General features: G+C 44.0%; 3 protein-coding genes and 1 non-coding gene across 4 annotated transcripts; all 4 read left to right on the top strand.

The window, feature by feature from the left end:
* The first annotated feature begins 368 nt into the window (after positions 1 to 368).
* On the top strand, positions 369 to 2,009 carry LOC123100720 (protein RICE FLOWERING LOCUS T 1-like). The gene is made up of 4 exons (XM_044522606.1): positions 369 to 624; positions 822 to 883; positions 1,020 to 1,060; positions 1,740 to 2,009. The coding sequence occupies exons 1-4, from the start codon at positions 430 to 432 to the stop codon at positions 1,979 to 1,981; spliced, it is 540 nt and encodes a 179-aa protein (XP_044378541.1). The 5' UTR covers positions 369 to 429; the 3' UTR covers positions 1,982 to 2,009.
* Positions 2,010 to 9,526: 7,517 nt separating this feature from the next.
* LOC123097207 (protein RICE FLOWERING LOCUS T 1-like) lies at positions 9,527 to 11,236 on the top strand. The gene is made up of 4 exons (XM_044518926.1): positions 9,527 to 9,721; positions 9,886 to 9,947; positions 10,026 to 10,066; positions 10,986 to 11,236. The coding sequence occupies exons 1-4, from the start codon at positions 9,527 to 9,529 to the stop codon at positions 11,234 to 11,236; spliced, it is 549 nt and encodes a 182-aa protein (XP_044374861.1).
* Positions 11,237 to 13,145: 1,909 nt separating this feature from the next.
* Positions 13,146 to 14,236, top strand: LOC123100719 (protein RICE FLOWERING LOCUS T 1-like). The gene is made up of 4 exons (XM_044522605.1): positions 13,146 to 13,340; positions 13,541 to 13,602; positions 13,731 to 13,771; positions 13,992 to 14,236. Exons 1-4 carry the CDS (start codon positions 13,146 to 13,148, stop codon positions 14,234 to 14,236), a joined length of 543 nt encoding a protein of 180 aa, XP_044378540.1.
* A 1,274-nt stretch (positions 14,237 to 15,510) lies between these two features.
* Positions 15,511 to 15,592, top strand: TRNAS-GCU (transfer RNA serine (anticodon GCU)). The gene has a single exon. It is a non-coding gene; the product is annotated as a tRNA-Ser (tRNA).
* Positions 15,593 to 23,089: the final 7,497 nt, after the last annotated feature.

Below are 23,089 nucleotides of genomic sequence, written 5' to 3'. Positions count from 1 at the left end.
CCCAAACACGTTAGGTACACGTATATATGTCCAGTACCACAACGTCATTAGGTTCAGAGATATGGTACTTATTGTTTCCAAACAGATTGTGTCTAAAGGAACAACTGATTGAGCTAACAATTACCCACAGTTTGCAGGCTTGTTCCATTACACCCCAGCAATGCTAATAATCAGATGGCTTAAGCATAAACGTCGAAATATCAACAGCCTGAGAGCCTGACTACTCCATAAAGCTCCAGATTTAATCGACAAATATCAAGGACGTCGTGTATATGCGGGTGACGCATGGCATGACAACGGTATCAAAACTTTATAAAGGTGAATAAGACAATCCTCATCGCGCACCATAAAACTAGTTCGTGCATAGACACAATTTCTTCAGGTCTGTAGAGAGGTAGGTTAACAGAATAATAGAAAAGGGTCCAGTATATGTCGGCAGTGGATCCCTTGGTTGCGGCTCATGTTATACATGATGTGTTGGATCCATTTACATCAACTGTTCCACTCACAATAGGCTACAACAATAGGCTAGTTCGGCCAGGTGCTGAGTTAAAACCATCTGCAGTTGTAAGCCAGCCACGAGTTGATATTGGTGGCAATGACATGAGAGTTCTCTACACCCTGGTAAGCTTCTAACCGGATAAGTGGACGGTATACGCCGATTCTTGAGTTATCTAATCTAACTCTTTGACATTGTTTATTAGTATTATTGTAAAGAATTTCGTAGAAACAAAAGTTCTCACGTACGTTTAATTTTCTCTTAGCAAACTCAAACATAATTATATGTTAACTTGTTTTGAGTTTGTCTTTGACTTGAAAAGATGCTGGTGGATCCAGACGCCCCAAGCCCAAGTCACCCGTCACTAAGGGAGTACTTGCACTGGTAAATGAAATGCAACATATTCTTAATTCTATTCAATTTCTAAACCCTCCACCCATTTGTTTTCTGCCCCGGCAATTTAGATATATGTTTCCTATTTAATTTGATGTCATTATGATATATCTCCACTCCTGTGTAGGATGGTGACAGACATCCCTGGAACAACTGGTGTCAACTTTGGTATGATGTCATGCATAACAATTTGTTGCATGTGGTTTGCAGTCTTAGCTGAATTTATGGATGTGGAAATTTGCCCATGTTAAGTTCTTTACCTCAAAACTGTTGCCTGTCATAGAAATAACAGAGAGGGCTATCACTTAAATCAGGTACAAGTAAATTCAAATTAGCTCATCAATCATCATGAACAATTGGATATCTTAATACTAGACAAAGAAGCTAGCGATAAATGGCATACATATGTTCTAAACATTTTGGAAATCTTTAAGAAAAATACATTATACGGCCTAAAGAAACAGGGACTCTAAAATAGTGGTACACTTCAGGAACATATTTTCCTATCTATCAGTTTTCACATGTACAAAACCAAACTCACGCAATGAATTATTATAACTCAACGTGAATTACTCTTTAAATTCTTAACTAGATATCTCCACCCAGTTGAATTACTCTTTTTCAATAATATGGCTGCATGCATCTTCATGATGCAGAGGCCGGGGGCATGCCTCCATTTCCAAAAAAAAAAGTTGAATTACTCTTTAAATTCTTAACTACTCCCTCCGTTCGGAATTATTTGTCGCAGAAATGGATGTATCTAGACGTATTTTAGTTCTAGATACATCAATTTCCGAGACAAGTAATTCCGAACGGAGGGAGTAGCTAATAACTAATGCTCTTGCAGGCCAAGAGCTTGTAATTTATGAAAGGCCGGAGCCAAGATCTGGCATCCACCGGATGGTATTTGTGCTGTTCCAGCAACTAGGTAGGGGGACGGTTTTTGCACCGGACATGCGGCAGAACTTCAGCTCCAGGAACTTCGCACGCCAGTACCACCTCAACATTGCCGCTGCCACATATTTCAACTGTCAAAGGGAAGGTGGATCGGGCGGAAGAAGGTTTAGGCCAGAAAGTTCTCAAGGGTAGTAGAGACTATGCACTACGGAGTACAGACCGTTATATGACTGTACCGTGGTGTTGCATCACCACATAGGATACTGTATCACCCATATATGCAGGGTATGTATCTTCAGCACATTATCTACAAAAACTATGTATCTTCAGCTATGACGAGCATGATGGAATATACCTCGGTTATTATTTAATCATGCAAAGTATTAGCAATGTTTGTTAACCTCAAATCACTGCTAGTTCTAAGCACCTGCTCTGCATTTAAACATAGTCTCTATCAACACATTATCTACAAAAACTATGTATCTTCAGCTATGACGAGCTTGATGGAATATACGTCGATTATTATTTAATCATGCAAAGTATTCACAGTGTTTGCCAATCTCAAATCACTGCTAGTTCTAAGCACCTGCTCTGCATTTAAACAGGTTGTGCTGAATAAAATCAACACGATCCAAATCATCAAAAATATTTTCGATAGCAAACCAAGATTTGTTTAGATGGAAGGTATTATCGACGGATCGACAAACTTTGCATCGTAAGTCCCAGAAGTGGCAAGGTAATTAAACGCAAGGTAGCTCAAATATTTATGCCGGTCAGCTCGCCCGTGGTCCCCGACGACGACTTTACTGGCTCCGACTACGACACGACGCCGGACCCCGCGCCGGTGCATACCGGCCTATGACGCAGGTCTCATGGAGCAGGAGCAGGCGCACTATGACGTCGTCAAGGCGGAGGAGGAGCAGCCTACCCCAGCTCCTATGTCGGCATTTTGGCAAGCGTAGGAGGAGCAGAGGTACAACATGTTCCTCCTCGTGAAGCACTGGCTGGCAGAGGGTCAAATCTACGGCGAGCGCACAAGCGAGGCAGCCGTGTCTGCCATGGCCATGGCGAATCCGAACTTCGTTGCGTAGCAGCAGGCGCTCTACGAGGCCGCGCGCACACAAGGCGTCGCTCGCAAAGCAGAGCCGGCGCAGCCAGACACGGACGTGGCCGCACACGCGCCGGCGGCACAGATGGTCCAGGACTCCAACGCAACCAATTGCGCGTCATATGCGCCGCCGTCCAACTTTTGGGGGCGCACGTGGCAGGTGGGCGGTGATGGACCGTCCACGTTCATCATCGACCTCACATCCACCGGCACCGGCGACGGACAAGTCGCATACTCCTCCGTGGCTGAGTAGGGCATGGGATGCGGCAGGGCATTGTGTCCCAAGTGGGCCGGTCTGTCTCCTATGTTCTATTATTCCTCGCTGGAGATCGTACCTCCACTTCACAGGTCTTAACCCCGCTGCCGTACATGAAGACGACAGATGGAGGATGTGGTCGCCTATGCAAAATACAAAGGAAGTGAACGACGGGCCGCCGTCGTAGGATAGGTTAGGGTTGGATTTATTTTTTTATCCTAAATGTTCGAAATGTATTGAAAATCTGCCTATTTCCATGAATCGTGTCCGATAGTCAAGTACACTGCCAAGCCACCACAAAACCGTGTCCAAGAATTTGCACAAGTTCTCTACCATTTCATCACTGGTACCAATCCAGACCGTACAAGGATGATACTATGACGATTTACCGCAGCGACAGCATTGCTTAACAGCTAAGGCTTCCCTTCATATTTTACTTTTTTGAAGCCCTGATCGCAGAACAATTGTTCTACGGTGGTTTTTGTTAATAAAACAAAGTTATGTGCGAAGCTAAGCCTTTCCTTTTCTTTTTCTTTTCGAAGCCCTGACCGTAGAACAATTGCAAAACAATGTTATGTAGAAAGCAAAGCTAAGCCTTTCCTCACAGAGCTTAGCTAGTAAATTTGAGTTTGGCTCCCTTCTGCCTTGCTAGCTAAGTTATGCATACATCCTCGATATTTTCCGACAAACTATCAGCTACTACAGCACTTTCTTGTCCTGCTGACAAGCATGCAGCATCCAGCTGCCTAGCTTGCCTCTCTTCAAACTCAACTTGAACTTCTTCTCTCGTTCCTTGGCTCTTAATTCATTTCATTAACGAGTAATACCGGCCAAGCCAGCCAGAGGTTTCATGCAGCGTACGTGTAGCTCTTGTACAGCCAGCCAGCCATCATGCATGCCTGCATTAGTCAAAACCAATTCAATTTGACTTCTTCTCTCTTGCATGCATCTCTCAATTGCATGCGTTTAACCATAATGACAGGATTAATTCTAACATGTTCTAGTCTTCCAGTAATCATAAAGCTCAGTATCTAATCGGCAAATATCAAGGCCGGCCGTCATGTGTGCAAAGGTGACGCATGACATGGCACTGGTATCATGGAGTCGCTTTCGTCCTGGAGATATTCATTCTCATCACTTGGGATGGGTCATGACTTGAATGACTTGATAGTTCCATTGAGAACCCAAACATGTTACCACCCGAGCAATGAGAACCCAAACATGTTACCTAAACCCCCATCCCAGGAATAATGGCTTGAGCATCGACGTACGTTCAACAGCCTGGGAGCCTCATCGCGAGCCATACAAGTAGTTGATGCATAGAAACAACAATCCTTCAGCCGGTCCATGAAGAGCTAGGTCAACAACACAATAACAGAAATCTAGCATGTGGGCGGTGGATCCCTTGGTTGTGGCTCGAGTCATACACGATGTGTTGGATCCGTTTACATCAACTGTCCCACTCAGCATAGGCTACAACAACAGGCTACTTCTGCGAGGCGCTGAGCTGAGACCATCTGCGGTCGTAAGCAAGCCGCGAGTCGACGTCGGTGGCAATGACATGAGAGTTCTCTACATAGGTACGTCGAGTTTTGTTAGGGTTTGTGTCCTGCTCACGAAGACGAGACGACGTCGGTTAAATGAAGACAAGACGATGTCGGTTCCCTGAAGATGGAATAATTAAGGTGATCACCACCTAGCCCTCGTCCTGGTGGAGGTGTGTTTTCAACGGATTTGTCCTTGGTGGATTTGCTCGGATCTAGTCGTAGTCCGTCTACATTGGTGTGTCTTCAGGTTGGATCCTTTCGATCTACGCTACTCTTCATCAGTGGCGGTTGCTGTTCTGCTGCGCTGGTTCTATGGGGCCTTAGCATGACTACTTCTCGACTGTCTGCTACAAAAGTTATTGCCCGACTCCGGCGAGTGAGGGGCGATGATGGCGGCGCATCTTCGGCTCGCTTCAGTGCTTGTAGTCATCGCTAGGTGGTCTATGGATCTAGACTTATTATTATTATTTTTAGTGTTTGTTGCACTGCCATGATTGAAGATGAATAGAAATGAAAGTTTTCTATTCATGAATCATCGGGGTATTTATTCGCATAGCCCCAGCTCGAGGCACGATTGGGGAGCAACAATCAACACTTATGCATACACATAGATCTTCTCTCTTCAAAGATTGAATGCCCGAAACTCCCTACAAAACATTGAATACCCGAAATGCCACACAAAAATTACACAGATATTTTCGGGCCTAACGTAGATTTAGACCCTGCTTGTCACAAACAATTGACATAAGTAATTCCAATTATTATTATTTAAAAAAAACTGGAGTAACTTTGAGATGGCCATAGTATTCTTTATTGTTTCCGTTCCTAATAAAGAGGTAAAGGGTCAAGTTTAAGATGCAAAAGATGATTATTGTCCTCTCAATAAAGATTGATGCAAAAAGATAGATGAGACATGAGATATTCATATTGTTCTCCTATCTAATCTTATGCCTTCTGCACAAAAGGGAGATGCTCTCCTATCTTCTGGACGAAAGAGATGCTTCTATTTTCATGTTCGAGTCGGCCGAGGAAATGCAAGGAGCACAGCTCTTCTTTGGCTGATGAGATGTCTGATAATCAAATCAGATACTTTGCAAAGCATTATCAAGCCCTTTAAAGATTTGCAGCAGTTCATTTCTTCCTGAAATATTCGTTCCGATCACTTGGGTCATCTGGACGACCAGGAATGACTTCATGTTTCAAAGAATTCAGCCAAGTGTCTACATGTGCAGGAAGAAATTCAATCTCCATAGAGCAAAGAGGAAGAATTGTTCCTAGCTTCCTGCCCGGGTTGCAGCATTCCACCAACTGAATGAACGACTGCTACGGCTCTGCGTCGTCGTATCCAGAGGGAGAATAAGGATGGATGAGGGGAAGGGGACTTGCTAGATCTTCTCTCTTCAAAGATTGAATGCCCCTAACTCCCTGCAAAACATCAAATACCCAAAACTCTGCACAAAAATTACATAAATATTTTCAAACCTTACAGACTACCTAACATAAATTTAGATCTCCGGCTGGTCACAAACATTTGACATAAGTATTTTGTATAGAAAAATGAATATATATTTGTAATTATGAGATGGTCATGATATTCTATTTTTTTCCCTTCCCCAAAAGTGTAAGGCCAAGGTTAGGATGCAAAAGATAAATATTGCCCTCTCAATAAAGATCAATGCAAGATAGATGGATCGGATATTCCGATTGTTCTATACTATCTAAATCTTATGCCTTCTGTACAAAAGAGATGCTTCTTTCTTCTGAACACGAGAGATGCTTCTCCTTTCATGTCCGTGTTGCCGAGGATATGTAAGGAGCATGGCTCTTCTTTCGCTGATGGGACATCTGATAATCAAATCACATATACTTTGCAAAGCATCATTGAGCACTTTAATGATTTGCAGCCAGTTCCTTTCTTCCAGGGGATATTCTTTCTGGTCACTTGGGTCATTTGGAGTTCATATTTCAAAGGATTCAGCCTATGTTGCAGCATTCCACTAACTCAATGAACTGCTGGGGATTTCTTTTTTCTCTTCTTTCAATTTAAGTATATAGCTCCCTTTTCTTCTTTGTACTTCGCTTATTTAAAAATAAATATACCCAGTAGGAGAAATCCTGCTGTTTTCCTGCAAAAAAAAACCCAGATATTTTGCAGCTACACAAGCACTACAACTCACAGGGCATGTACAAGTCAAATGGTATTTTGTTGATTGGGCTGCTGGTTCTGTATACTTTTTGCTAACATGCATTAAATGATAGGATATTTGCTGTGAAATAGGTACGCAGCATAAAACCATTAAGTACTTGAGATGACACTTAAAAAAATATCATTTTTCTATTCACAAATCTAGGTGACATCGGGGATAAAGCCTTCTAAGGTATATATTCATATTTCACCCCCCATGTGAAGAAGGAACAAATTGGTTCTACTTTGCTATCACAGAGTGGTAAATAGAATACTTATCATTGAGTGAACAAAGTTGCAGCCAACTTTCGAATCTACAGCTGCAAAACATTAACCTCCATGCATATGCCATATTGGTTGGTTGGACATTGTAGTGATGCCACGTATGGGTAGAAATGTAAGTGACCAACCGAAGATAGATTATGTGAACATATGTTCATATGGAGTTTTTTACCCAAAACCACCACACTTGGGGCTAGGGTAACAACTTAGTACCACTTTTCGGACAAGGTACAAAAAACCACCAATTCTGTGCCTAATGACTAACGGGGAGCACTGATTGTCTGATAAGCACGCAAAAACAGCGAAACTGACAAGTTGGGCCCACCTGTCAGGCTGACATGGCATGCTTGTGTGGACAATATGCTGAGTTGTACAAGGGACCCACGTGTAAGTGACTTATATGTTTGTCTCTTTTAAAATTCTTTTTCTTGTGGGCATTTCAACAAATCGGTAATGGGCGCTTATCAGCGCACTAGACGTCGCCGGCATGGCTCACCGCCCTTGCTGGTCGATGGGCATCCGAGACCTGGCCGCCGCTGTCAAGCTGCTGGAGTTCCCTCGCCGCCCCTCTCTTTTTCTTCTCCTCCTTCCTCCCTGATTTCCCTCTCTCTCAAAAGGACCAACTGTCATTCCCGCCGCCATGGATGAACTCAACCTCGCCGCGCCGCCCCAACATCGCCGAGCTACCCCAGCCCTCTGCTGCGCCTGGATCCAACGAGTTTCGGCCGGGAACTCGTGCTCGCGGCAACCGCCAGAGGCCCTGGTCGTGACCGTACAGAGGGGGGAGGGGTGTCGTGGTGGAGTGCCCTAGTCGCGCCCATGCGCACGGTGCCCGCCGAGAGCCCCTGGCCGCGGGTGCCGCCGTGGAGCGCTCTGGCCACGCCCGTGCTAGAGGCTCACGTAGGGAGGCCTTGGCCGAGCGCGCCTTCGTGAAGCGCCGTGGCCATGCCCCATGCTCGCCGCGCCCGACGGGAGGCCCTGGCCACCCTCGTGCTCTGCTCGCCCGCCGGGAGGGTCTGGTCGCGCCCATGCTCAAGTAAGCAGCAAGTGGCGGCGGAAGCAAAGCACACACGGGGCGAGGCCTGTTGTAGTCGTGCTCCTAGTCGACTCGGCACTGGCGTCAGGCAGCGGTCTGGGCGGCGAGGCGGATCCTCGCCGGATCCGGGCTGGACAAGGGTTGAATCCGCGCGGGGCCAGTGGCTTGCTGCAGCGGATGGTAGGTGGTTGGTACGACGGGGAGGATCGCCGGGGTGGGGTGGCTCGCTGGGGTAAGGCTCTGGCGGCGGCGCTGGATATGCCCGACTATGTCGGGTGGGTGGGGAAGAAGGTGGCTTGGGGAGAGAGAGGGGGGGTGAATAAGACAGAGGCTGACAGGTGGGGCCTTTGGTCACCTCAGCAGATTATCCAGGTAGGCATGCCACATCGGCCGGACAGGTGGGCCCAACCAGTTAGATTCGCTGTCTTTGCGACCAAATTCAAGCATCAGTGCTCCGCGTTACAGATTAGGCGCAATTTTGGTGGTTTTTTGTGCCCTGGCTTGAATGTGGTATCAAGTTATTACCCTAGCCTCAAGTGTGGTGGTTTTGGGTAAATAACTCGTTCATATGAACCCCTTGCGACTTCGTCCCCTCGTGGGTTTTGAAAAATTCTTACATAAGCCATTGAACTACTAAGTGTTCATTTAAGGACATATTCAAAAGTGTATGAAGAAAACAATCATGCGTATTGTACCCCAAAAAAAAGAAATTTTGAGTTCTGCAACAAAGAGATGTTTTTGTATTTTCTCTTTATACTATATAATAGACATATTACCATATTTTTGCTCAAGTTTCTTTGTGTATGTACCAAATTAGAATTTGGTACTACCATGATTTTTTTAGAAACTTTTAATGTGTTCAAGTGTACACAGTTGGAATGAGAACCCAAACACGCTAAGTACACGTACATGTCCAGTAACCACTACGTCGCGCGTTAGGTTCAAAAATATGTTACTTATTGTTTGCAAACATATTGTGACCAATGGAACATCTGTTGAGCCAGTTCAGAAGCTTGTTCCAGTACACCCCAGCAATGCTAATAATCAGATCGCTTAAGCATGAACGTCAAAATATCAACAGCCTGAGAGCTGCCTACTCCAGAAAGCTCAGAAAATAATTGACGAATATAAAGAATGAATGTCATGTGTATACAGGTGACACATGACATGACACTAGTATCAAAACTTTTAAAAGGTGAATGAGACAATCCTCATCGCGCACCATATAACTAGCTAGTTCGTGCATAGACACAATTTATTCAAGACGAGGTAGGTTAACAGAATAACAGAAAAGGGAGATAACTGATTGCTCTCGTCTAGTATATGTTGGCAATGGATTCTTTGGTTATGGCTCGTGTTATACATGATGTGTTGGATCCATTTACATCAACTGTTCCACTCCGAATAGGCTACAACAATAGGCTGTTTCTGCCAGGTGCTGATCTAAGACCATCTGCAGTTGCAAGCAAGCCGCGAGTTCATGTTGGTGGCAATTACATGAGAGTTCTCTACACCCTGGTATACACAAGTTCTTCAGTTATCTAACTCTTCCGCATGGTTTGATAGTATTACCATGAAGAATTCTATAGAAACAAAAGGTCTCGCAGGTGATTAATTTACTCTTAACAAACTCGAACATAATTATATGTTAATTTATTTGAGTTTCTCTTTGACTTAAAAAGATGCTGGTGGATCCAGATGCCCCAAGCCCAAGTCACCCAACACTAAGGGAGTACTTGCACTGGTAAATTAGATGCAACATGTTCATATTCTCGTCACTATGACTACAATCCCTCCACCCATTTTTTTCCACCCTGTGTAGGATGGTGGTAGACATCCCTGGAACAACTGGTGCCAGCTTTGGTATGATGTCCTGCATAACAATTTATTCCATGTGATTTGCAGTTTTAGCTGAATTTGCGGGTGTGGAAATTGACCCATGTTAATTTATTTGCCGCAAACATGGTGCCTACCATAGAATTGACAGATAGGGCTATGACTTAACTAAGGTAAAACTTAACTCAAAGTTAGCTCATCTCATCGGGTTTTTTTTTTTTTGCAGTTGAAGTTAGCTGATCGTTAACAATTGTATATTTTAATACTAGACAAAGAATAACTATCAATGGCATAAAATGACATTCATATCTTTTAAAGTTCTTTAAGAAAGTCGATTGAACAACTTAATAAACTAAAGGACTCTTAGAAAAGTGCTATTCAGAAACACCTTTCCATGTGTATCATTTCTACTTAGTTTATTTTTCACATGGACAAAACCAAACTCACGCAATGAATTAGGGAAATTTTACGGTGCATTGCAATACATCAGAGCATGAGTATTATATGGGTGATCCAACAGATGAGACTAACTGGGCCTTATTAAAGCCCAAGGGTATTTTCGAACTAAAAATTATCTAAGTTTAATTGGCCCAATTAAGTCTAGGGGTATTATCAACCTAAAATTTTGAATTAACTTAATTGCATTAACATTGCATTTAATTATAACTAAACGTCATCGTGTGTGGTCATTTGAAAAGTTTGAGAGGAACGCCTGATCTGTTTGAATTTTTTTTCTGAAAATGCCCCTTGGCGTTCACATAATACACGTGACGTCAGTGTATTGCTTTGGATCTGGAACATCCAATCCGGTCCGACGGACGGTCCGTATCAACCGGATGCACTGTTGAATTACCAATTGTAAAATAGTGACAGGATGTCTCCACCCAGTTTAATTACTCTTTAAATTCCTAACTAGTTAATAACTAATGCCATGGTGCTCTTGCAGGCCAAGAGCTTGTAGTTTATGAAAGACCGGAGCCAAGATCTGGCATCCACCGAATGGTATTTGTGCTGTTCCAGCAACTAGGTAGGGGGACGGTTTTTGCACCGCACATGCGGCACAACTTCAGCTCCAGGAACTTCGCATGCCAGTACCACCTCAACATTGTGGCTGCCACATATTTCAACTGTCAAAGGGAAGGTGGATCGGGCGGAAGAAGGTTTAAACCAGAAAGTACTCAAAGGGGTAGATACTAGATAGTATAGAGCACAACCCATTATATGTTTGTACTGTAGTGTTGCATCACAATCAATGGGCGCTATATAGGATGCTCTGTATCTCTGTTGGATCGAAGGTGGTGCGACAGTAGCGGGAGGTAGGCGGTAAGGGACGTCTTTGTCTTTCGTTGTCTTCTCCAGAGGTATCCGGCTATTGAGGCGCCGGTAGACGGATAAGGGCGGATGGTACAGACGGCTTCAGTGGCAAGTTTATGCACTCCGGTGGAAACACAAGATCTCTGGTTGGCCTATGTCGACCCGCGCCTGCATAGTGTCTTTGTTGTAGGTGGTGGACTGAAGCTTGACTTTGGGGATGAGAATTCAGAGTTCAACATTGTGGTGGACTTCCATCATCGGCGCACATGCAGCGTTTTCTTCTTGAAGGTGTGGCCTAGGAGTTGTGTATTTTTTGTTTCTGATGTGTCTTATAACATAGGGTTAGTGACTATTTGGGGAGTTACTGTCGTGAGGTATACGACCTCAGGATTTGTTTTTCGCCTTATTTCCGGGTCGAGATTGTTCGCCTGCTGGATTATGCATTATCAATAATATGTGGTTGCATGCATGGTTCTGATGCAGAGGCCGGGGATTATCCTCCTTTTCCAAAAAAAAATCATCACTGATATCAATCCAACAGGCGGCCATACAAGGATAATACTATGCACTAGAAAAAATAGCATGCTATACCGTCGCTAATAACATGTTATAGTTTGTAGAGAATTGTCTCGTTAAATTTATCGGTGTACAATGTTTAACTAATAGTACGCTATAGCACGCTAATAACATATTTTCAAGGGCGGCGCTATTTTGTATAGCGCATTATTTTTTTCCTTAGTTACTATGACGGCTTACCGCAGCGACAGCATTGCTTAACAGGTAAGCCATTCCTCTTATTTCCTGCGGTGATTTTCGTTAATAAAACAAACTTATCTACAAAGGTAGGCCTTTCTCTTTTATTGAAGCCCTGACAGTAGAACATTGTTCTTCTGTGATTTTCATTAATAAAACAAAGTCATGTGCAAAGCTATGCCTTTCCTCACATAGCTTAACCAGTGAATTTGACTTTGGCTCCCTTCTGCCTTGCTAGCTAAGGTTATACATACATCCTTGATATTTTCCGACAAACTATCAGCTGCTACAGCACTTTCTTGTCCTGCCGACAAGCATGCAGCATCCAGCTGCCTAGCTAACCTCTGTTCAAACTCAACTTGAACTTCTTCTCTCGTTCCTTGGCTCTTACTTCATTGCATTAACTAGTAATACCGGCCTAGAGGTTTCAACAGTGAAAAAAGCATTACGAGCAATGTCTCGCTAGATAAATTAATGTATAGTATTTCATTAATAGCATGCTAATGGCGTATTCTAACGAACACCCTATTTTGTCAACTTTTTTCATTGGGTTTCATGCAGCGTGTAGCTCTGTACAGCCAGCATGCATGCATTAGTCAAAACCAATTCAATCTGACTTCTTCTTCCTTGCATGCATCTCTCAATTTCATTGTTTAACCATAATGGCAGGATTAATTCTAACATGGTCTAGTCTTCCAGTAATCATAAAGCTCAGTATCTAATCGGCAAATATCAAGGCCGGCCGTCATGTGTACAAAGGTGACGCATGACATGGCACTGGTATCATGGAGTCGCTTTCGTCCTGGAGATATTCATTCTCATCACTTGGGATGGGTCATAACTTGAATGACTTGATAGTTCGAGTGAGAACCCAAACATGTTACCTACACCCCATCCCAGGAATAATGGCTTGAGCATCGACGTACGTCGAAATATCAACAGCCTGGGTGCCTCATCGCAAGCCATACAAGTAGTCCATGCATAGAAACAACAATTCTTCAGCTGGTCCGTGGAGAGCTAGGTCAAGAGAAAAACAGAAATGTCGGCGGTGGATCCCTTGGTTGTGGCTCGTGTTATACATGATGTGTTGGATCCGTTTACATCAACTGTCCTACTCAGCATAGGCTACAACAACAGGCTACTTCTGCGAGGTGCTGAGCTGAGACCATCTGCAGTCGTAAGCAAGCCGCGAGTCGATGTCGGTGGCAATGACATGAGAGTTCTCTACACCCTGGTAAACTTCTAACTGGACTGCAGTGGGCAGTATACGCGACTTCTTCAGTTATCTAACTCTTCCACAAGGTTTACCTACTACTATTAGTGTGAAGAATTTCTTAGAAACGAAAGGTCTCGCAGGTGATTAATTTACTCCTAGCATACTCAAACATCTTAATTATATGTTAACTTGTTTGAGTTTTTATTTCACTTCAAAAGATGCTGGTGGATCCAGACGCCCCAAGCCCAAGTCACCCAACACTGAGGGAGTACTTGCACTGGTAAATCAATTAATTAAATGCAACATGTTCATATTCTCCAGCCATTTTGTTTCGGCTCCGACAATGTTGAAATACGTTTCTTGTTTAGTTTGATCTCATTATGATATACCTCCACTCGTCCTGTGTAGGATGGTGGCAGACATCCCTGGAACAACTGGTGTCAGCTTTGGTATGATGTTCTGCATAACAATTTGTGCCATTTGATTTTGCGGGTTTAGCTCAATTTGTGGATGTGGAAATTATCACTTGTTAAGTTCTTTGCCTCATATTCCCAAAAAAAAAAGGAAGAAGAAAAACTTTGCCTCAAACCTGTTGTCTACCCAGTTGAATTACTCTTTAAATTCTTATTAAGTGGTTGATGACTAACTAATGCCATGGTGCTCTTGCAGGCCAAGAGCTTGTGGTTTATGAAAGACCGGAGCCAAGATCCGGCATCCACCGGATGGTATTTGTGCTGTTCCAGCAACTAGGTAGGGGGACGGTTTTCGCGCCGGACATGCGGCACAACTTCAGCTGCAGGAGCCTCGCACGCCAGTACCACCTCAGCATTGTGGCCGCGACATATTTCAACTGTCAAATCGAAGGTGGATGGGGCGGGAGAAGGTTTAGGCCAGAAAGTTCTCAAGGGGAGTAGATGCTAGATAATACAGAGTATAGGCCATTGTATGCCTGAACTGAACTGTAGTGTTGCATCACAATATACGATGCTCGGTATCACCCATATATGCAGGGTATGTATCTTGAGTACATTATATTCTACAAAAAAACTACTCCCTCCGTCCCATAATATAAGAACGTTTTTGACACTCAAAAACGTTCTTATATTATGGGACGGAGGGAGTATGTATCTTCAGCTAGGACGAACATGATGGAATATACCTCTGTTATTATTTAGTCATGCAAAGTATTAGCAATCTGAATGCATTGCTGGTTCTAAGCACCTGCTCTGCATTTCTAACAGGTTGTGCTGAATAAAATCAACACGGTCTAAATCGTCAAAAATAATTTCGACAGCAAATTAAACCCAAGATTTGTTTAGTCGAAAGGAAGGAATTATTGACGGATCGACCAACTTTGCATTGTAAATCCCAGAAGTGGCAAGGTAATTAAACCCAAGGTAGGTCGAATATTTACATCATGCCTAGCCTATTCAAAGCAAAAGGGGCTACTGGAGGTGCAAACCAAAAACTTAGCAGTATATATTACAGAGCAGCAAAATGAAGCATCATACGGATGAAACTGATTACTACTTTACTTCACAACGAGCTCCCAGGACTCCAAGCTTTTGTACATGGCATCCGTTATATACAGTAAAATGCAAGTTCAGAGATCTCAAACACTCAATGGTTGGTTGATCCATGACACCCAGAGTGAGCACACAAGTGACCGATTGCCTGCAAAATTCGGATAACCTGGAACAACCAGAGCAAATAACAGGGGAATAACCGAAGAAATTCTCTGGCAATCATGAATTCTCTCCGGGGGCGCCAATCACAAATGCAACTCCTGTCCTGATCAAACACACCTCAGCACCCACCGGCCACTCGTCGTCTCGCACTTAGTACCAAAGTAGGAAATCGCGTGGAGGAGCACAGGGGGTGGGATCCAGACGGAGGCAGATGATGTACCTGTACAACGGTTGACGCCGGTGGCTTGGGCGGTGCAGGGGGCGGCGCGGCGTGGCCGCTGAGAGGGTCGAACACCGGGCGGCCGTGTGCGGCACGGCGCGGCCGCTGAGAGGCGGGCACGGATGGGCTCCGGCGAGAGGATCAACACGGAGCGCACCTCCTCCGGCAACCGGTCCGCCGGGTGTCAACGGACCTCACCTCTGAATTCATTCTGAAATATAACTGAATGCAGGCGCATTAACAGACTAAGTAAGTTCTGCACATATTCTGTTCACCAAGAGACACTTTGGCCGAGTGGTTAAGGCGTGTGCCTGCTAAGTACATGGGGTTTCCCCGCGAGAGTTCGAATCTCTCAGGTGTCGATTTTCTTTTTCTTTTTTACCTCTTTTTGCTTCGCTGTTCTTTTTTGAATTATTTATATTTTTTCGATGAGCATCAACAAATGTTTTAGATTTTCAGCGAGAAAAAACCTCGCCATTCATTTTTGAATTTTATAATGCAGGCGCATTTGTGCTCGGGATTAGAGCAACACTTTCGGTCCTATTTAAAAAAAATACCATGTGCCACATGTGGTAAGCAACTAAAACCTGACGAAAAGTTGCTATTTTTTCATTTCTCAAAAAAAAGTTACTATTTTTTTCATTTCTCAAAAATAAGTTACTATTTTTTTCAACCCATGATTAACTTTCCACCAGAAAAGTTAATGAATTTCATAATCACTCGCTATAATTCCTTTACAAAAGAAACTCGCTATAATGTCCCCCGGCCTAAAAGAATCATTTTTGTAAAATTTAGGTTGCTTCCACACATGCCACGTCGTGCCCGTAAAAGAACCGTCATGAGGAAATGCACCACAAATGAATTATTAAAAAACCTAGGGGGGTTCAATGATACAAAACAAACCAAAAGGTCATAAGGATTCTAATCCTTCAAAATTCATAGAAAATCTTGAGAATAAAGAAGCTCTGTTTGAACCGTAGAAAGAATCTATAGTATTGCATTGACTGCCTACATTACACTATCGATTTCATATGAATGAATAAAGATCCACTTGAAGTGTTTTGGTGGAAGACCAAGGCAAGGAGCTGGCCATGACACTTGGGCCTTGTCAACTGCACTATAAAACCCAACTTTAAAATTCCACATGCGGGCCTATGTCAGTGCACTCTCCATATCATGTTTTTGCGAGAACTCTGTTAGGACCGCGGTGACCACTGGAGGACAACAACGATAAAGGCAGTGGCGACAAGGGAAAAAATAATACAAAAGCGACGGGGTGGCAGATGCTACTCCAACGACTTGGTTTTTGATCTCCGCACATATGAAAATCACTTTCTCCCTTTATCCTATATCCCTTTGAGTCGCGCGTGAATTTGGTGGTGGTGTCTAACCTAGGTGAAGTTAGGTCCGACTAGACTTAAAATCCCACACCCTTGGCCGCATAGGTAAACCCCTCCAAAAATAAGCCTATGTGTGTCATTGTAACACAGTGGTCACCCCTGTTTCTCAAGGGGATATTCGTATGTAAGGTAATCTTTCCTACAAGTTTTATCGGTACGTAGGGTGCAAAATGAATCTGCTATCCTTCTTTACATTTTGCTTAAATTCATTTTCTTATCAAAGATGTTATATGACGCAGGAACGGCATCGTCCTCCGAGATCAGCTGGGCGCCATAGTTTTCTCTGCTTGCAAGTACTTACTGAATGGCAGCGTGACCCCGTCGAGGCCGAACTTCTAGCGATTAAGGAAGGTTTGATGCTTGCTCTTCAATGGAGTCGGATCCCAATTGTCCCTGAAACAGAATGCCTACAAGTTGTGAGCACGCTAAAAAAAGGAATTTGAATAGATCTCGCTATGGTTATATTGTTCCCAGGATTTGTTTGCTCGTGGAACAACGAAATTCTTGTATTACTCATATTCGTCGCACTCAGAATGATGTAAGCCATTTTATGGCAAATCATGGTAGAACCACTGGGCGCACCGTTGTTTGGATCAGATTGGCCCTGACGAGGTTGTTAGACTTTGTAAGAACTATGGTAGCTTTGTTACGTGAGTAATACAGGTATTTTTCTCGGAAAAAAAGATGCTAAATGCTGCTCAGTTTTTCAAGACCAATCAAATTGCATGACAAAATTTCTTCTGATCTACGCTTCTCTTCATCGGCAGCGGCTGCTGTTCTGGCGGGCTGGTCCTATTTGGCCTTAGCACGACAACATCCTGGTTGTCTACTATACAACAATGTTTGCCCGACTTCGGTGATGGAGGGATGATGACGACGGCGCACCTTCAGCTCGCTCTAGTGCTTGTAATCGTCGCTAGGTGGTCTACGAACCTGGATGTAATTTTTTACTTCTAGTGTTCGGTATACTGCCTTGACAGATGATGAATAGGTCGGAAGTGTTTCGCGCAAAAAAATTGCATGACAAATTCTGACAAAAAATAATGGATTTTATACAAATTTAACGTTGGGTTTTTAATCATGGAAAATCTTACGTTTTTATGAAAAATCATGTTGAGGAGCATAGCAACTTTTCAGCAGACATGGCAAATCCTCGCAAAAACCTGAGCATGACCAAATTTGCTATGTTTGCTGAAGAAAGTTTCCGTGCTAACTTAATTTGCCATCAAAAGTGTCAGATTTGCCATGGTTGAAAATCCGACGTTAGATTTTTTAACATTACTGAAAATAATTGCATGACAAATACAAGGCTTGATACTTCCACACCGCTTGGCTCCGTAATACACATATTCCTAGAGGCTTATGTGCAAACCGCGCCAGACGATGAGGGGAGAACAATCTCCTCCTCTCCGGCAAGGCTCCGACTCCGCATGCCGCGTCAGATAAAGACGATGGCGAGGAAGGGCGTGTCGTACGTGACGGCAGCGCGACTCGTGTCCATGGTCCGCGACCCCCACGTCGCCATCATCGACGTCAGGTAAGCACCGATCCGCGCCCCATCTCCGCGCGCCGGGAGCACGAGCGAGAGGCTAACGTGGGCGGTTGTTTGGGGTCTCTGCATGGAAAATACAAGATTGAGACTTACACGCTCCTTAACTTTAAAATAGGAAACCACTTTAGGTTTGTAAGAAAGGCCTTTTTCTTTGCAAAATGACAATATCGATTCCATCACTATTAAATCATGTTTAGTTTTTATTCTCAATGTAGAACTAACCAAATGCAATGCATGAAAGAGTACTTGAGAGGTATTTCAAGACTGACACCAAATGCAATGTAGAACTAACCAAATGCAATGCATGAAGGAACTAAACCAAGTATCATGTTGGTGACTCCTCTTATGTCTGGTCGTACAAATGTGCCATATGGACTAACGAAGACTGATCTATACCAGAGGTGTGCTTTCCCCTTTTTTGGGAAGCACGGCTGTGTTTTTCCCTTTCGAAAGCAGAAGCAAGGTTGTGCTTTTTTTTTTCCTTTTTTTCAGGAAGCACAGTTGTGTTTTTACCTTTTGGGAAGAACATTTGTGCTTCTCGTGCAAGCACAGATGTAGAATTGTGTTTTGTTTTCATTTCGGGAAGCAGAGTTGTGCTTCTTGTAGAGTTGTCTCACAAAAAAGAGCTTCTTCCCCCAAAAAACATTTTTTTCCACAAAACCTAGTGAAAAGTGGAAAGCAAAAAAAAACAAATAAAACCAAAAGCACGCAGAAAAAAAATCCCAAGGATGCGCCAGAGCACGACACATGGTAGTGGCTGGGTGTACCACTTGGCCAAAGTTCAGTGCGGTATGTGGCATGTGCTTTTGTTTATTTGTTGTTTTGTTGGTTTTATCCAAAAAAACTACTATTAGTTTTTGGAGCTGAATATTTTTAAAACTATTAAAATATGGAAATACATATTTTAGAAAATAGTTTTGTGTGCGTTATATAAAAAATTTCAGTGCATATTAAAAACAGTTCGCCTTATATTGAAAAAAATGTTAAGTGTGTATTAAAAAATGTTCCTCATATAATTAAAAAAGTCAACATATAAAATGTTGAATGTATATAACATAAATATTCATTGTATATTACAAGAAAATGTTTGGTGTGTATTTAAGAAATGGTCATCATATACTAAAAACAATTCACCATATACTAAAAAAAACAAGTTCATTGTATATTATGAAACCTATGTAAACAAGAAATGTGGAAAAATAAAAGTAAAAATCAATATTCCAAACGGAGGTAAATTAAAAATAAAACTGAAATAAAAAAAGTACACACACACACACACATACAAAATAAACATAAAATGGAAACAATTAAAAAACAAAACAACGAAAAAGGCTGGTCTGTCTGGAGGCTAGCTTCAGCAAAGCCTATATTATATGCTGCCCACGTGCGGCATATAGGATTGTCCCAGGCCGCACACTGCCGACCCTCTTGCTGCACCTCCGATGCAACTGGCTGGGTTGAAGTTGCAGCAAGTTGCGTCCCTCCCTCTGCCATCTATTGTTGATGCGGCCCACCTCAGGCCCGCTTGGTGGGCTTACCTTGGTTGGGATGTCGACATGGTCGTCATCATGGTCTTCTCGACATCTGCGGCTCCCCCGACTTTGGCAGCGTCGTCAATCCTGCCTGACGTAGCCCGCCACCTCCTGTAGCTCATGACTCATTGATCAAGGCGATGCGACGTCAAGCTGCGCGTGATTTGGACTACGCACCAAGTTAATTTTTTTGTTGGACGAACTCGCTTCATTTGTGGTCTATGCTACACCGAATGGAGTGTCAATCGTTGTCCAAGGCGTGTGTATGCGGTTGAAGAAAGTGACTATGAAGATTTTATCCAATATGGGTGACAGCATAATCTCCGGATCGATCCACCACCTTCTTCGACATAGGCATAGAAGTTTTTTTGCGGGTGACATAGGCATAGGAGTTGGTCTCATGTGACTACTCTCGTCGGTATGTCGGGTTTTTTTTGTCAGATCGTTAGTGTATGGTTGTGTGCATGTTAGTTATGCAGATGTCTGGTGTTGCTCATCATGATTCGTATATGCACACTGCCGGCCCTATTGCTGCAGCTTCGGTGCAACTGGTTGGGTTGCAGTTGCAGCAGTCTCCCTCCCTCCCTTTGACATCCATTGCTTATGCAGACAACCTTAGGGCCACACTTGGTGGACCTACCTTGGTTGGGATGTCGACATGGTCGCTCTTGACATCTGTGACTTCCCTGATTTTGGCAGTGTCGTCAATCCTGCCTTCCGCGTCCTGCCACCTCCTATAGCTCCTACGTCTGAAGTGTGGTCCACTCCTCTGCAATGTAGCGGCTGCCACCCCGTCTTCGTCAACGACTCTTCTTCGACTGACAATGACTCGTTGATCAAGGCGACGCGGCTTCAAGTTGTGCGTGATTTAGACTATGCACCAATTTATTTTTTTGTTGTACGCACTCACTTCATTTGTGGTCTACGCTACACCGAATGGAGTGCCAATTCGTTGTCCAAGGCGGTGTGTATGCGATTGGAGCAGGTGGTTGCGGAGGTTTTTGAAGGAAATATGCCCTAGAGGCAATAATAAAGTTATTATTTATTTCCTTATTTCATGATAAATATTTATTATTCATGCTAGAATTGTATTAACCGGAAACATAATACTTGTGTGAATACATAGACAAACAGAGTGTCACTAGTATGCCTCTACTTGACTAGCTCGTTGTCCAAAGATGGTTATGTTTCCTAGCCATAGACATGAGTTGTCATTTGTTTAATGGGATCACATCATTAGGAGAATGATGTGATTGACTTGACCCATTCCGTTAGCTTAGCACACGATCGTTTAGTATTCTGCTATTGCTTTCTTCATGACTTATACATGTTCCTATGACTATGAGATTATGCAACTCCCGTTTACCGGAGGAACACTTTGTGTGCTACCAAACGTCACAACGTAACTGGGTGATTATAAAGGTGCTCTACAGGTGTCTCCGAAGGTACTTGTTGGGTTGGCGTATTTCGAGATTAGGATTTGTCATTCCGATTGTCGGAGAGGTATCTCTGGGCCCACTCGGTAATGCACATCACTTAAGCCTTGCAAGCATTGCAACTAATGAGTTAGTTGCGGGATGATGTATTACAGAACGAGTAAAGAGACTTGCCGATAACGAGATTGAACTAGGTATTGAGATACCGACGATCGAATCTCGGGCAAGTAACATACCGATGACAAAGGGAACAACGTATGTTGTTATGCGGTCTGACCGATAAAGATCTTCATAGAATATGTGGGAGCCAATATGAGCATCCAGGTTCCGCTATTGGTTATTGACCGGAGACGTGTCTCGGTCATGTCTACATAGTTCTCGAACCCGTAGGGTCCGCACGCTTAAAGTTTTGATGACAGTTATATTATGAGTTTATATGTTTTTATGTACCGAAGGTTGTTCGGAGTCCCGGATGTGATCACGGACATAACGAGGAGTCTTGAAATGGTCGAGACATGAAGATTGATATATTGGATGACTATATTCGGACACTGGAATGGTTCCGGGGGTTATCGGATATATACCGGAGTACCGGGGGGTTACCGGAACCCCCCCCCCCCCCGGGATTAATGGGCCTATATGGGCCTTAGTGGAGAAGAGGAGGGGCAGCCAAGGCAGGCCGCGCGCCCCCTCCCCCTCTGGTCCGAATTGGACAAGGAGGGGGAGCGGCGCCCCCCTTTCCTTCTTCTCCTCCTCCTCTTTCCCCCCTTCTCCTAATCCAACAAGGAAGGGAGGGAGTCCTACTCCCGGTGGGAGTAGGACTCCTCCTGGCGTGCCCCTCTCCTGGCCAGCCGCCTTCCCCCCTTGCTCCTTTATATACGGGGGCAGGGGGCACCCCAAAGACACAACAATTGATCTGTTGATCTTTTAGCCGTGTGCGGTGCCCCCCTCCACCATAGTCCACCTCGATAATACTGTAGTGGTGCTTAGGCGAAGCCCTGCGTCGGTAGAACATCATCATCGTCACCACGCCGTCGTGCTGACGAAACTCTCCCTTAACACTCGGCTGGATCGGAGTTCAAGGGACGTCATCGGGCTGAACGTGTGCTGAACTCGGAGGTGCCATGCGTTCGGTACTTGATCGGTCGGATCGTGAAGACGTACGACTACATCAACCGCGTTGTGCTAACGCTTCCGCTTTCGGTCTACGAGGGTACGTGGACAACACTCTCCCCTCTCGTTGCTATGCATCACCATGATCTTGCATGTGCGTAGGAAATTTTTTGAAATTACTACGTTCCCCAACAGTGGCATTCGAGCCTGGTTTTATGCGTAGATGTCATATGCACGAGTAGAACATAAGTGAGTTTTGGGCGATATAAGTCATGCTGCTTACCAGCATGTCACACTTTGGTTCGGCGGTATTGTTGGATGAAGCGGCCCGGACCGACATTACGCGTACGCTTACGCGAGACTGGTTTTACCGCCGTGCTATGCACACAAGTGACTAGCGGGTGTCAGTTTCTCCAACTTTAGTTGAACCGAGTGTTGCTACGCCCGGTCCTTGCGAAGGTTAAAACAGCACCAACTTGACAAAGTATCGTTGTGGTTTTGATGCGTAGGTAAGAACGGTTCTTGCTCAGCCCGTAGCAGCCACGTAAAACTTGCAACAACAAAGTAGAGGACGTCTAACTTGTTTTTGCAGGGCATGTTGTGATGTGATATGGTCAAGGCATGATGCTATATTTTATTGTATGAGATGATCATGTTTTGTAACCGAGTTATCGGCAACTGGCAGGAGCCATATGGTTGTCGCTTTATTGTATGCAATGCAAACGCCCTGTAATGCTTTACTTTATCACTAAGCGGTAGCGATAGTCGTAGAAGCATAAGTTGGCGAGACGACAACGATGCTACGATGGGGATCAAGGTATCGCGC

Source organism: Triticum aestivum, chromosome 4D, assembly GCF_018294505.1.
Source record: "Triticum aestivum cultivar Chinese Spring chromosome 4D, IWGSC CS RefSeq v2.1, whole genome shotgun sequence".
NCBI classification, from domain to species: domain Eukaryota; kingdom Viridiplantae; phylum Streptophyta; class Magnoliopsida; order Poales; family Poaceae; genus Triticum; species Triticum aestivum.
This window is presented reverse-complemented; position numbering and strand designations above follow the sequence as displayed.